General features: G+C 40.0%; 1 protein-coding gene across 2 annotated transcripts in view; it reads right to left on the minus strand.

Annotated features, from left to right (window-relative positions):
- The window catches only part of TBCK (TBC1 domain containing kinase), a 256,604-nt gene that overhangs the window by 35,740 nt on the left and 204,739 nt on the right, over nt 1–16,125 (minus strand). For both annotated transcript variants that reach the window (XM_027837556.1, XM_027837554.1), the window contains exon 24: nt 4,726–4,901. In XM_027837556.1, the coding sequence (XP_027693357.1) occupies nt 4,726–4,901 (176 nt within the window). The remainder of the gene's footprint in view (nt 1–4,725; nt 4,902–16,125) is intronic.

Below are 16,125 nucleotides of genomic sequence, written 5' to 3' on the forward strand. Positions count from 1 at the left end.
ACAAACTATACTCTAAGCATCATTATGAATAAAATTGAGCTAATGCATGTGTTTAGATAAATGAACAGTTTGTTTTACTGAAATCAATTTTGCCCTTTCTGGGTATGTATTGGGATTACTATGTTCTTTCTAAGAATGGTCTTTCCCTGCAAAAACAAAAAGACTGAAAGGGAGGGAGAGAATTTGAACAGGCTGAATCCCATTTCCCTCTGGCTACTATCTGTAGAGAGGTGACACATTTAACACATTTGGAAATCTTTGCCCTCTTTCTAGCTGCTGCTGCTGCTATTGTCCCTTTGCTTTCAAGGAGGACCAATGACAACACAAGGGTGGCATCTTGACTTTTGTGTTAACTGAATTTAAGTGAGGCAGAGCTGGGCAAAGACACAAAGTCATTAACCTCTCTCCTCCAGAGTCACAGAAGTCCAGCGGTAAGACGACTGGTGAGGATGCAGTGGGTGACCTTGGCCTTTCTAAATTAAGGTCTTTCCCAGGCCTCAGTTTGTCTGAGGCCACACGCATTTCATGACTAAGAGCTAGGTAAGAACTGAGACAAAAGACGTTCTAATTTACCATCACAAAAATATCAATCTGGGAAGGGAAGACCTTCAAAATTGGAACCTTCCTAATGACATGCTCTATCATGGGAGGCGTCTTTGAGTATGAAGCCAGAACATGACCGAGGAAGACCTAATATAATTCTCAAGTTAAAGGCTATTTCAAAATAACTTTTTTTGGGGTGAAGTTTCTATGATTTAATTCATATAGTGAGCTGCCAGTGAAGAAATTGTCTATTATGCCATGCACTAACACAACCTCAAAGCAATAGAGCAACCAGAAAATATTTTACTACCATATCCACAGCCCCATTTCCCTTTAGAATATATAGTTTGACAGTTAAACTTAATGTGAGATGAGACAGCTTCTGAAATCTCAATGACCAGGAACCAATCTTGCAGCAGGATGGAAACCCAAGAAAAAAATGAATAAAAGCTGAAAAGGAAAAGAATAACCTCCATGACTTCAGATGTAATAGCATAATAATAGCTAGCCTTTACACAGCACCTACTGTGTACAGGCACTCTGCTAGGTGCTTTACAAATATTATCTCATTCAATCCTTACAACAACCCTGGCAGGTAGGTAGCCACTAGCATTATCCACATTTTACAGTCAGTCACAGGGCCACACTTGAGGACCTACAGGGTCATGTGGCCTTGAGGCCGCAGATTCCCCCCTCCTGCTCTAAATATAGATTACTATGAGCTCTGGGTCAGAGCAGCAATCTATGTGGGCTGTTAATCAATGTCAAAACACTGGGTTTGGGGGAAGAAATCTACAACTTACCCTGTGTCGTTCTCGATTTAAGATAAGTCCCCCTCAAAAAAAATAACACTTATCAGATTTGAACTATTTGTGGAAGAAATATAGTAAAAAGAGACAGTAAAGATTAAGACAGTTGAAATAATGCATAGCTTAAGGGAAGAAGCACATACAAAAATCCATAATAAGAGTTTCCCTCCCCCACTTAATTAAAGAGCAGTGACTCACCTGCAATCTCTGCTTTCTACACCTCGGCACAGGACAAGGCTAATTTGCTTCCTTGCACATCTATAAACCCTGGGAAGGGCTGCTCCCTCTGAGTAAATACAAGGTGTTCCAAAAGTCAGACTTAGCAAGCTTCAATAGCTTAAAACTTCACTAAGACTTCTGGAACACCTCTTATTGGAACTAGAGGTCAGTCCAGGGCAGTCCAACTTCAGTGCATGTCTAGTAAAGCAGAGGTCAGAGCTGAGGAGTGGGGAGTGACAGTATTTTGGCTCTGACAGAGAGAATGAGGATCAATGAGGACCACAGGACTTGGAGGCTGGAGGGGTCTTACGCAAAAGCCCGAGGTGGGTCAGTGCCCCTGGTCTTCCCTTCACAAGCCTCTCTTCTACTCCACTTCCAGTGCTAAGTGTTCTTCTCTCTTTTTCCTTTTTATCAAAAGAATTTAGGATTTAGAGGCAGAAGGAGCCTCAAAGGCCATCTAATCTGACCCCCCTCATTTTATATTTGGGAAAACTAAAGCACAGAGACATTAAGGGACTTGTCCAGGGTCACACAGACAGGAAGTGTTTGAAGTGGGTTTTGAACCCAAGTCTTCCTGGCTCCAAGTCCAACATCCTCTCCAATACTTTGCTGCTTCTCTTATCAAAACTTTCTTGGGAAAGGTTCAGACAAATTCATTTGAATGATAGCATAAATGATTAATGAGACTGAATGTGTTATCATTCCCAAGAGTATTCACAATTTAACAGAAGGTAAAAAGGTGGAGTCCATCTATGACAATCAATCAATAAAGCATTCATTGTGCTCTTAAAAGGCTAGGTGCTACACCTGGGAATTCAATGGAAAAAAGCAAAAACAAAAGAATAAGGTGGAGTCTGGCTATCACCTCCCCGGGCTCAAAGAAAAAAAAAAACAACAACCCAGTGTTCAGGGCTCTGCATTTTCTACACTTAGAGCTGGTATCTGTCTACCAAGGAGCAAAGAGAAAGTGAAATGCTGAGGGGCATAGTGATGCTGCGTCAGAGGTGACTCATTTATGTACTCCTGGGGTTACTGAGACAGCTCAGAAAGAGCAACAGAGTCCGGAGACCTGAGTTCTAGTCCTGCCAGATATTCACTATCTGGGTGTCCTTGAACACGCCACTTAACACGGGATCATAGGAACACGGAAATAGAGCTTCAAGAGAATTCTGAGTCTAACAGATCCCCCAAGTCTTCTTTCACAGAAGCCTGTTCCTGGGGTCTCCTCACCATGGCCCTGTTCTCCAAACATTTTCCTTCCCTCTGACACCAACTTGTTATGGCTTTCCCTAAATGACATTACATTAGGGCAGACTTATTTTACACCTTTAGCTTTCCTTAAAAATTGATCCCTCCATTCCTTAATTATTTTTGTTTCTCTTCTCACTTTAATTTTGCTGTTGAGGGCAGTGATCGTTAAATGAATCGACTGGATGCTGGGGGAAAGAAAATAAAACTTTGATTGTAAGCATTTCTCTGAAACTGAGTAAATACGCTTCTGTATGTGCATCGGCCCTTTCTTCTACCCCAAGTTCTTTATTTTTCCCTTGCATCCTCCATTCCAGAGGTAATAAGACAGTGACTACAGGCCATCCTCCATGTTAGGACATCCTTGACTCAAATTCCACTTCGAACATGCACTGGGCTATGTGGCCCTGGAAAAGTCACCTCACTTTTCAGTGCACCCATGCAACCGTCCAAGAATAGTAACTGCAGAAGAGTTGCAAATCTATATTTGTAGATGAGTAAAACATTGTAGGCCACTGAAATCACAGAACAAAACAACAATAACAACAACAACTCCACACCCATTACTCACTTTCGCATTTTCATCTTTCCTCAGCTTTCTACTGGTCTATCCTTTCCCTTTGTATAACTAACAGAAAACTTTGGCTTGGCAATTTTCTTATAATTATAGGCAATAGGGAAGATTGACAGGGATGGAAACACAAAAGATACCCAGAGTTTCATAGTTGGAAAGACCCTTCAAAGACGATTTACCAGGGCTCACACCTGAAAAAAAACTATTCCTTCTAAAGCCTTCTGGGCCATCAGACTTCACTTAAAGGCAATCAATGACAAGGAAGCCCCCCCTACATCCCCAGGCAGCCCATGGTACTTTGTGACAACTCTAACTGGTAATAAGTCTCTCTTTACATCAAGCCTGAACTTGTCCCTCTGAAAAATGGGTGATGCACTACAGGGACATAAGAGAAGGGATGATCAGGAAGAAACAAGGCTTACTTACCTGTAATTTGGATCCTCCAAAGCCATATGCTTCATTTTTAGAATATAACAGTAGGGATGTTGTTTAAAAAAAAATTGCATCCCCTGGAAGTCAAGAGGTAGGCAGTTTCGACATACTGGATAGAAAGGCGTCAGATCTTTTTTTTCCTGGCTACTTCCCATTCCATCCCTGACATTAGGACTAACTGCCTGAGAAGCCATGGGAAACTTACACATATACTTTAGGACAAATGGCCTGGCCTTGAGAAGCACTCCATTATATTTTCCAATGAAAATGGCAAAATTTTCTCAAAATGTTTACAGGATCATCACAAGAGATTAGCTGCCTCATTATCTATTCACAAATCCCTCTGCTCCCACCTGATTCCAACAAAGCATAGGGCATGGTCAGTGTTACCCCACAGCATGCAATCCCATGTGCTAACAAGCTTATCTTCTGGAAAACGTGGCAGGCCTGTTCCTCCTGAGTGCTGTATGACCCAGAAGGCCCTGCCTCCCTTTTCTTCCCTCCTTCCCACTCACCCTAGAACATTAATAGGCACTCTGAAAACAAAATTGAAGCATGCTTCTCATTCCAGTATTCTTGAATGAACAAAGTATAAAGATCTACTTCAGAACTTTTATGAAAATGTACCTGAAGGCATTTCTATTCTGACATTTTTTTGGGGGGGGGGGTTACTTTGCTAACCATTAGAATCCTAGAAACGAGGGAGAAAGAGACAGACAGACAGACAGACAGACAGACGCTAGTGTAGACTGTTCTACCCTTTTGATTGTCAAAAGGGGCCTTCTAGAATTTGCAAAACATTTCTTATCCTAGCCATGCACTCCTTCAACAGAAAAGGAAGGCATGCTAAGGAAAGCAGCACTCCTCTCTTTTAAGCCCTCATTCAAGATTAAAGGATACTCTTCGGTGTTTCGGATATCAACCACCAGCAGCTTGGGTTTACTGGATTTTGTTTTCTTGGTGGGTGTTTTAAAATGGCCTGTACCAGTCAGCTCACACAGGTCGATCAGATCCTCTGCTGAAATCCGTGGTGACACCTCTGACTTTAGATCATTCAGCTGGATAGATTCTCTGGACTGGAAAACATACAGAAGCAAAACAAAATTAGCCCTGGAAAAAAACAAAACAAAACAGGGAGACAAGCTGAAAAATCAGGTTGCCATCTATACCTTGTTTTGTTTCATGAGAATTGGCATATGAAATGAGTGGTAATGATGGGAGAGGCTAATGCTCTCACTCCAGATTTCAACTACATGACACCAAATGGGTATTTAAACATGTTAAATCTGTCAGAGTCACCACAACATTAAGTGGGTGCCTGCGTCTATGTTTAGTTTGTGGGTGGAAGTCATCAAGAGGGAGAGTACAAGTAAAGGCAATCCATTGCCAATATTTACAAAGCACCTTAAAAGCTGCAAAGTTTTACACACACATTTGATCATTACAACAACTCTGTGAACAAAGTTATCCCTTTTTTTCCAGTGAGGAAACTGAGGATCAGAGAGGTCATGTGACTTGCCCATAGTTAATGTCAGAGTCTTAATTTGAGTCTAGGTCTTTCCCTCATTCCCATTCTAGTACTCTCCTCTACAAAAAAAGGCCAATTTATTAGATGTTAGGGATACCACCCACATTCTAGCTGGGTATTTTTAGTAGAAAGGAGGGTGTTAATACCATCTTTGTTTTGACTTAAGCCAGTAGAGGTTGTTATATAATCGTTCAATCAAGCCTCCTTACCTATTATACCGAATTTCAGTTGTAGCTGTTTGAAAACTAGTATATTGGCTTAATCAAATAATAAGACAAGTCTTAACTTTTCAAAGTATTAGAATTCTAGAGAAACATACTGACATATCCCACTATAGCAATGTTCTGGCGGACACTAGATATGTAATCCAAGTATGAGAGTTTGGGGACATTCTCAAAGGTCATTCCTACATGCTTTTCTCTTTCTTTAACCCCGTTTTTTCCTCCCGCTTCCTCCTCTCAATGTCCTTTTCCCCATTCCCTTACATTCTGTCTCTGCTTATACTAGAGGCCCAATAAGGCACCCTTAGCATCACCAGTGGCTCTCAAAATGACGGAATTTTTAGAATTGGAAAGGATCTCAGCCATCACTCAAACACAGCCTATGAAGGAAAGGAATCAACACTAACTGCTTATCTCCTTCCCTGCCAAAAGCTGCCCCTCCCCTCATTTCTTTACTTCTCTTAATGGGCCCATCACTTCCGCAGTTCTCCTGGCTGACTAGGCCCTTTACCTCTCTTACCATGTGAAATCAGTCTGTTGCTGTGTCTAGTCACCTCTGTAATATTTCTGACATTCTCTTCTATTCCTTCCCACTGCCATAATCCCAGTTCAGGTCCTCATTTTGCTTCCATAGAGACTATAATTAGTCTCCTAATTGCCATCACTCTATCCCTTTTCCAATCCATTCTTCACATTTGTATGTCAGTAAAGCTTCCACATGTCACAATCTTCTACTAAAAACTCTGTACTTGCCCCCCAATGCCTAGCATCTAGTCATGTCTGACTCCTTGTGACTCCATTTGGGGTTTTCCTGGCAAAGATACTGGAGTGCTTTGCTATTTTCTTCTCCAGCTCATTTTACAGATGAGGAAACTGAGGCAAACAGGGTTAAGTGATGTGCCCAAGGTCACACAGCTAATAAGTATCTGAAACCAGATTTAAATTCATGAACGGGAGTCTTTCTGATTCCAAGCCTATTGCTCTATCCACTGAAAGACTTATCTTCTCACATTATATTACATTATATCACATGACATGATATATTATGTCATATTAATTATATCACATCACCATATTAGATCATATATTACTTTACATATTATACATTCAGCTTTCAACACACAAATTCCTTACCCTAGCATCCAAGGCTCCCCTGTCTGGCACCAGTCTATTTTTCTAAGCTTCTTTTGTTTTCTTTTTTTCTTTTTTTTTTTTGGTGGGGGGGGGTTAGGAGGGAAGAGGCAATCAGGGTTAAGTGACTTGCCCAGGGTCACAGAGCTAATAAGTGTCTGAGGCCACATTTGAACTCAGGTCTTCCTGACTCCGGGACTGGTGTTCTATCCACTGTACCACCTCTAGCTGTCCCTTCTAAGCTTATTTCACTTGCCTTCATTTTACATATTCTATGGAAACCGGATCTATATTCCCTATCCTTCTCTTGCCTTCCATTTCTTTCCCCATGGTGTGCCTTGCTCCCCCCTTCCCTGTCATGCCTAGAATGGACTTTCCCTAGCCCTTCTCCATCCCTCTATCTGATAAAATTCCCCCCTTTTAAGGTTTACCTCCAGGTGGTACTCCCACTGTGCAGCCTTCCTGACAGTGATCTTTCCTTTGTACCTTTAGTATTCTCCCTTGTTTCACAGTCATTTGTCCTTGTTTTTCCTCTGAAATTAAATTGTAAGTATCTGTGGGGAGGGGAGAGAGTGTCCTCTTTCCTATTTATCTTTATCAGCAATGCCCAGCATAAAGCTTTGTACAAAATAGTTATTTAATTTGTGTTTATTGAATTTAATTAAGCTATTAACCTCTAGACCAAACAGCCTGGAAGTAAAAATTAATAATTTAATATGGAGTATGATTTGTGCACTATGGAGATTAGGACTCTAGCTTTGGAATTATTCATCCTAAATGGTCTTATACATTAATGAACTTGAAGAAAAGCATCAACACTGTTCTTTTACCCATTCATTCATCCATTCATTCCTCACATATTTATGTAACGTCTGCTCTGTGGAAGGTGCCATGCTAAGTCCAACAGGGGACCCAGCTCCAGCTAAGACACTGTCCTTGAGCTTAGGGAATATTACGGAGTTGGTCTCACCCCATTAACTTTTAAATTGAAATTAGAGTTATGGAGTGATGGAAAAAGCATTTGGAGTCTAAGAACTTGGGTTAAAATCCTGGGATTGCTTCCTTGATATCTGTGTGAGCTAAGGGGAGCCTCAGTTTCCTTATCTGTAAGCTAGAGGAGGAGTTCTTAAGCTTTCATTTGACTCAATTTTTATCCACTATGCCATGGATTCTTAACCTTTTTTGTGTGCGTGTTATGGGCTCCTTTGGCAGTCTGGTGAAGCCTACGGCCTTGGCAGAATAAAGTTTTTAAACATTTCAAGGAAATGCTAAATTTCAATTAGAGGTCAGTGAGGAGAAATATGTAATTTTTTTTTCTAAGTTCACAGACCTCAGGTGAAGAATCCCTGATCTAGATGACCTCTGACGACTCTTCCTATGATATCATACTCTCCATCCTACACAGCCCTTTTCTATAATGCATTCTGTCTACTTTCAAGTTTCAGCACAAGTCATGAGAGAGAGAAGTATGTCTTGGGCTTTCTCATCTTCTCTTTGGGCAGTTAGATGGGGCAGTGGATAGAGCACCAGTTCTGGAGTCAGGAATCTTTGTGATTTCAAATCTGGCCTTAGATACTTACTGGCTGTGTGACCCTGGGTAAGTCACTTTACCCAGTTTGCCTCAGATTCCTCATTTGTAAAATGAGCTGGAGAGATGGCAAATCATTCCAGTATCTTGGTCAAGAAAACCCCAAATGGAGTCATGAAGAGTCAGATACGACTGAACAACAAATCCTCCTTTTATGAGAATAAAGGCTAGGTTTGTCAAGTGAAACATTTTTTTTAATAAACAGGTGAAAAATAAGCAGATAATTTAAAGATAGAAAAGCAAAATAATGTAGTGTTTCGGTTTATGCTGCTACTAGACATCTCTCTAGTTACCAATTAAAATTCTCTGAAAGCAGGGGAAATTACACACAAGGAAATTAAAGTTGAAACTTGATAGAATCTAGAGTATTTAGATAAGTAACATGTCTCTGATGTAAGACTATCTGTCCCTCATTTTATTCACTTTTATAGGCACATGCATACCTTCATACAATTTTCATGTGTTGTACTCCCAAAGTTTTGCTCAATCTAATCTCAGATTTCTTAACTTGTGCCTTTATCTACTCCTTTGAAAGTAGGTGGTGGTGGTAGTGAAGAAAAGGATATACTGTTTTCCTAATGTAATATCAGTAAAGTACTGGAAGGTCCCAATTGCTGTAGCAGGCACCAATCACTCTCTTCCCTAAGGGAAAGCATCCATCAGTGAATCAGTAGTAGCACTGCTATTGAAGTGTAGGACTGGGAATCAGGGTTAAAGGTCTTCCACCTATTTGTAACAGAGAAGGAAAAGGGAAGAGGAGAACAGAGACTGAGATACAACCACTGGGGGTTGGGAAGAAGTGAGGTGTAACCCTAACCTTAACCATAGACCTATAGAAACCTAATCTTAATCCACTGAAATACTGACTTCCTTTGAATCCCCAAGACAGACTGAATTTTTCTACAAATGTCCATTAATACTAAGTGCCAGCCAGAAAAGGCCATTGACACTGAACTCAGTGTCACTTGACATATGGGTTTATAATTTGGCCACAAAATTCTGTTCCCACCCACCATTCACTCTAAAAGTAGTAGAAATATTAAATTGCAATGCTTATTCCTTTATTTTCCTAACATCCTTTAAAAAGTAAATAACCTTTCCCTCCACATTATTTAAAAAGGTAACTACTTATCAGAGATACAGTGGGAATTCAACTCTGAGTTGCTAATCCATAAGAAGTATGGAAGAAAATACTGAAAAGAACACTCTACTGCAGTCTCCATTTATGCTATGGTCTCCATTTATACCTACTTTTGTTTTTCTTCTAATTTGCTTCTACTAGAAGGAAGCATACCTTCAGCTCTAATGCAGGCTTGGAAATCAACTACCAACATGGGCCAGAAAGAAATTAGGCAGGTTGTTCCATGAGAATGTATTCCATGGCCTTAAAAAGAGCCTTCTTAAGTTTATTTTTCTTTAAGTCTGAACATAGCTATGCCATTAACATATACTTCAGGTGATATGGGGAAATTGTACCAGAATTGGATATATATACTAATTAAGGGAAATAGCTCTTGTAATTGCAATAAACTATACAGACCAATTAGAAGCTATGTAATAAAAAAAATATGGCCAGATTGAAAAGAATCAGGGATTTAAAGAGTCAATAAATAACTATAGTTAGAAAAATATTAGATGTGAAAAATAAGGTCTTTTAGTTTGTGCAAATATCTAAAAGTTAGAAATGATCACATCAGTATTATGAATCTCAAAACCAACAGGAAAACCATTAGAAGATATCAGACTAAATCAAAAGGAAAGGTTTTTCTTTTATTCCTTGGACTATTTAGCAGGGTGAAAGAGTCTTTGCATCTGCCAAACTAAAAAAAAAAAAAAGAAAAAGAAAAAGAAACAAAACAACACCCACCCAAAACAAACAAACAAAAAAGACCAAAAACACATTTTTCTTCACATTTTAAGATCTTCTTGATAGAGAACTGACAAATGCACTTAGTTGTTAAAAAAAAAAACAAAACACAAGTACAATAGGAAATGTTTTTAGAATGGTTTGATCAGTTTTTATGCATTTCCTGACCAGCTGCCAATGACCCTTGTTAACCCCTTCCCTCTGGTTTCTCCAATTCCATTGTGGAGGTCTACTTTAGAAATCTAAGTCAGATGGGGCTGTATACCATGCAAATCGCTTACTAAGCATCCTGAAAAAAAAAATGATTTGAGCTGCAGTGTGACGCCTGCTCTCATCCTCTGGGTTTCCTTGACTACACCCTAAATTCCTGGCTGTTAAAGCACTTGTTCTTTTTACCCCATTAACTTTTAAATAGAAATGGTGCTTGCTAAGCCTTATGGGTTTATGGCTCTCAATAATAATAATAAAAAAACCCTGGCATTAGGAGTTTTAATTTTTTTAATATTAGGAATTAAGGCTACTTAAGTATTCTGAAATTAAAAGCTGAGCTGCAGAAAGATGAAAGTGCTTTGGCAACAGGAGGCCCCACCAACTTCCATCTAGTTTTCCATTAAGCTATAATCTCTCCCAAGTATTTTCCTCTGGCTTTCAGAGGCAGTCACATGTTTATGAAGACAAAATGGGGCCATTTTGATTTCCCCATCCCTGCTTTTAGTAGCTGGTTTCTTGACCCTTTTGGTGTGCCGGAGTCCCCGGTCCAGGAAAGAGGTAGAGAGGAAAAGGAGGGTTTGGCTGAAAGAGTCTCTCTGATTTCTAATAACTTAGTTTAATTTAATAAAGATATCTTAGCAGCGGTTAAAATCAAGTGCAATTGAAGTGAATTGTTTCTTGAGTCCAGGATTATTGCTATGTAAGAAATGAGTGACTACTGACAAATTCAGTAGTTTTGATAGTTTTTATTAGAGGGGAACTTTAATACAATGCATGCCTTTTCCTTTGGGAATGGTAAAGTAGATTTGGGGCAAATTATCTTACTCTGCTTTATTAAGAAAATGCTTATATAAGTTAAAACTACAGGATCTTGCCTTCTTTTTATTACATAGTTGGAGAAAACTCTCCTACTTCCCACTGTATAAATCCTATTTAGAAGAATAACAACAAAACACACTTATTATTACTTCTATACTATTTTACATCATGGGTAGACCTTTTGCCTGAGGTTTGACTGGAGTTTCAAATTAATGGCTCCTTTTGTACATAAGCCAATGCTCACGGTGACCTTAGCACAACTCTGGAAATGCCTCTTAATGAGCATTTTCTGCCTGTAGTTTAATACAAAGCATGGTTCGGGACCTATACAGATAGAAGCTAGTTTGACTCAGGATTCTCATCATTCCACTTCTTTCACTGTCGGTCTATAATCAGAATTTGGTCATCAGGTTTACTGATAAATGTGACCCCAGAATTAGAGTGGGAACACTGCAATGAATCTCTAGATGCATTAAGGTAAGAATTCTAACTGTAAAAGTAAAGCTTAATATTAAAGTCTTTTGTTGGGGAGAATGGCTCTGACATAGTTCCCAAGAATGTCAAGGAAAGTTTTAGCAAATACATGTTGGTACATTTACTTCAACAAGAGACTAAAATCATCAAGATGGAAAAGTGTAAACACAAGGCTGATAATCAGTATAGAGGTCAGATTTCTGACTCTTTCTTGCTTTGTTTGGTGAACCTGGGTCAAGCCAAATCAACAAGCATTCATTAAGTACCTACCATCTGCTAAGCACTGTAATAAATTCTGGGGATAAAAAAAATAAAGGCTACTCCCACCCTCAATGGTCTCCTCTCTCAAAAGAGCAGTATAATAATGTGTAATAATAGGGAATACAACATGCAAATAATCAGGTATGAATAGGTTAAATCCAGGATAAACTGGGAGTAGTCTCAGAAGGAAGGCTCTGGGGGACTTAGGGGGACTGGGAAAGGTTTCTTGTAGAAGGTGGGATTTTAGCTGAGACTTGAAGGAAGCCAGGAGGTGCAGATGAGGGAGAGAGTTGGTTTTGGAAGGAAAAGTATCTTGTTCAGGAAGCAGTAGGAGGCCAGTGTGTAGGGATTATAGAGTATGTAGATGAAAGTAAGTAAGTTGTAAGAAGACTGGCAAGTAGGAAGGGGCTGGTTATGAAGGGCTTTGAAGGCCAAGCAGAAGATGTTATATGTGATCCTGGAGGTAAAGGTGATAGGGATGGGATCTGAACCCCTAAAAGGAAAAGACCATGTCTTTGGGATCTGGACCCCAAAAAGGAAAAGCCCTGGACTTTCCCACAAGGCTAAATCTCTGGCATTTGCCCGAGGCTATAATCCTATCAACTTTCATTATCCATTTTCTTATGGCTGATCTTTAATAAATCTTGTCTTTGGCTGAAAGAAGGCTTGGGTCGAACTCATTTGGGCAGGACCTGCGTACTGTGATTTTGGGGTCCCAGCACCCCTAAATCTCTAAACCTCAACAAAGGGAGCCACTGGAATTTACTGGGGGCCTGGAGTGGGATGGGGTTTGCAAAACAGGTCTTCTGAAGAGTCAAAGTAGATGTCCTCAATGAGTCTAAGCCTTAAAGCTCAAGCACCTTCCAAGACAGCCCTGCTCAATTTCACTCAGTCTACTGAATAGAATTTTAGACACAATTTACCAAGTCTGTTTATTAGCTTTCCCAGCTCATAAGAGAATGGCAGCAGAAAACGAGGAAGTCTAACATTAGTGCCTTTTTTTACTGGAGTTGTCTTTGGCTCTTCTCTCTCCTGCCTCTTCCCCCTTTTGATGTCCAATCAATTGCCAAATGTTTGTGAACCTATCTTCACAAGATCTCTTCCATTTAGTCTGCCTCTACTTACAAATCCCTCTTTTTTTAATTTTTAAAAAATTTTTAAATTATTTATTTATTTATTTTGTTTTAGGCAATTGGGGTTAAGTGACTTGCCCAGGGTCATACAGCTAGTAAGTGTCAAGGGTTTGGTCTGAGGCCGGATTTGAACTCAGGTCCTCCTGACTTCAGGGCAGGTACTCTATCCACTGTGCCACCTAGCTGCCCCTACAAATCCCTCTTAGTTCAGACCTTCATTGCTGTTTGTCCCGACTTGTGAAAGAGCCTCCCAATTGGTCTTTCTACCCTAATCTGACTTGAGCAAAAGCTGCCAAAGTAGTTTTCCTAAATCACAGGTCTGATAAAATTACACCCCCTCCCAACTTTGTTGGTGTTGTTTAGTTGTTTCAGTCGTGTCTGACCCTTCATGACCCAATCTGGGGTTTTCTTGGCAGAGATTCTGGAGAAGTTTACCATTTCCTTCTCCAGCTCATTTTACAGATGAGGAAACTGAGGCAAACAAGGTTATGTGACTTGCCCAGGGTCACCTAGCTAGTAAATATCTGAGGCCTGATTTGATTTGATTGGATCCTCCTGACTCTAGGGCCAGTGCTCGTCCACTTTGCCACTTAACAGCCCAAAAAACTTTAGTGGTTCACTATTACCTCTAGGACTGAATATAGGGTATGTCAAAATTATTAAAACTTAAAACTGCACTATGACTTTGGAGACACCCAGTATAAACTCTTCCATTTGGTACTTAAAGCACCTTAAAATCTGACCCCTTCCTGTCTTTCCATTCTTTTCCAAGCATCCTAAAAAAAACAGTCACATTGACCTTTTTGCTATTTCTCACACATGAAGCTCCAGTAGCCATCTCTATGCCTTGGTACTGGTTGTCCCTCATACCTATGAGCTTTCCCGTTCTCATCTTCACTTAGTTTCCCTGGATTCCTTCAAGACTAAGTTCTAGTCCCACCTTCTGCAGGACTTTCAAAGGCTTACCAGTTGCTAGTATCTTTCCCCCGCAAGTAATTGTGTATCTACTTTTAAATGCATCTATCCCATAAATGCCTAAACATATCCTTGTAGTTTCCTTCATTAGAACGTTCACTTCTTGAGTAGAGGGCTGTTTTCACTTGTCTTTGCATCTCCAGGGCTTAGCACAGGGTGTGGCATATAGTAAGTGCTTATTGTAAATGCTTCTTGATCAACTGAAAAACTCTCCATAAAAGGCTCTATAACCATCTGCTATATTATCTCAAAATTCAGAGTCACACAGTTCTTCCTAAAGTCTGACCTAAATCTTTCCCAATGCAGTTGAAACCTGTCCTCTCTTTTCCTGTCTTCTGTGTTGTGACACATTTAAAAACAGGATTGTTTAGTTCAAATACATAATACAAAAGCTCTTCAATTTCTCATTAATTTCAGAAATATCATCTTTGCATGGGAGTCAGTGTGGTTCACTGGAAAGAGTAGCTGAACTTAGTCACAGGGCTCAAGTTTGAATTCTGCGTCTGTTATTAACAACCACAGCACAGTGCCTGGCACATAGTAGATTCTTACTAAATGCTAGCTGACTGGTAGATAGGACCTTGGACAAATCACAACTTCACCGGGTCTCAATTTCCTCTTCTCTAAAAACAGCGCGTTAGACAAGATGACTCCAAAAGTTCCTGCAAACCAAAAAGAAATCTCAGACTCTCTGATTTGTGTTACATAATATTCTATTGTGAGTCATTCTGTTCGGTTCATTATAGTGCTGTTAGTCAAAATAACTTTTTGTTTTTTAAAGGGGGGAATTAGAGGTTAGGGCATAAAAAGATGAATGCTGGAACTTAAAAATGCTTTCTTAGAGCCCTCAAGTCCGCTGAGACAACCTTCACTTACAGACATGGCAGAGGAGAAGCTACACTAATGTTATGTCTCAGGCATTAGGTGAATTTTTTTTTAAGCTATTTTTCTATCATAAGGTGTTTAAAAACAGATAATTACAGAGCTCTGGATCATTCAAAGGTAAAGTTAAAAAAAAAAAACAACAAAAATCAAACTTCAATTCTTCTACAGAACATTCCTAGCTGTTCAATTCTAAAAAAAACCACACAGCACTAAAAACAATAATGAATAGGTGTGTCTTAATCAGCAAAATGCAAGACCTGGGATTTGGCATGGAAAAACATGTAGAGTAACATCAGATAAAGTAGAACAGGAAAATCCAAATGCCTCTTACATCCAGATAACAAAACAGAAAAGAACCAGTGAATGACTATGAAAAAGAGAATAAGGCAAACTTTCATGGAGTCAAGGATTACCTGAAGAATGTGGTACAATTTGCTCCCCCAAATTCTTCCTCTTTGGGTTGGCCCACTTCTAAGCTGACCTCCCTCTGGAAGCTATGGGGTTGTGGCTACAACTCAAACTGTCTCAGGGCCCTAGAAGTAACCTGTGTGTGTGTGTGTGTGTGTGTGTGACAGTTGGCACACTTACAAAACCTATCAGGGAAACGCATGAGTGGAAGAACTCATGTGCTCAGGGCAACTCACAATTCTGGACTGCCAATCTTGATGTCCTGATTTCTTTCAAGAACAACTGGCAATGAATGAATTCATTTTCCCCCTAGCTGTTTCCCTTCTGGTCCTTACCATTCTCCTGCTGGGCAAAGCCACTCCTTTGCTATTCTTGAACTGATGAAGTAATGACAAGCTCTTCTAACCCTCAGCCACCCTTAACAGTGTACAACACTAAGTGTTAGCTTAGTGAGGAGTTCTTAAGCCTGGGAACTGAAAAGATCCTCAGGTTGGCTCTCTGGGGGTTGCAGGCAAGCCAAGTTAGCTCCTCACTCAACAGGATTCTGCATTTTCTCTCAGGGGCACTGGTGGCATGTTGGATAAAGTACCAGGACTGGAGTCAGGAAGACCTAAGTTCAAATCTAGCCTCAGATACTTCCCAGCTGTGTGACCCTGGGCAAGTCACTTAACCCTGCTTGCCTCAGTTCCTCATCTAAAAAATGAGTTGGAAAAGGAAATATCAAACCATGTCAATAGTTTTGCCAACAAAACCCCAAGTGGGGTCACAAAGAGTCAGACACTTAATAACATCAAAACTCT

This window comes from Vombatus ursinus, unplaced genomic scaffold, assembly GCF_900497805.2.
Source record: "Vombatus ursinus unplaced genomic scaffold, bare-nosed wombat genome assembly UNPS02014821.1, whole genome shotgun sequence".
Classification (NCBI taxonomy): domain Eukaryota; kingdom Metazoa; phylum Chordata; class Mammalia; order Diprotodontia; family Vombatidae; genus Vombatus; species Vombatus ursinus.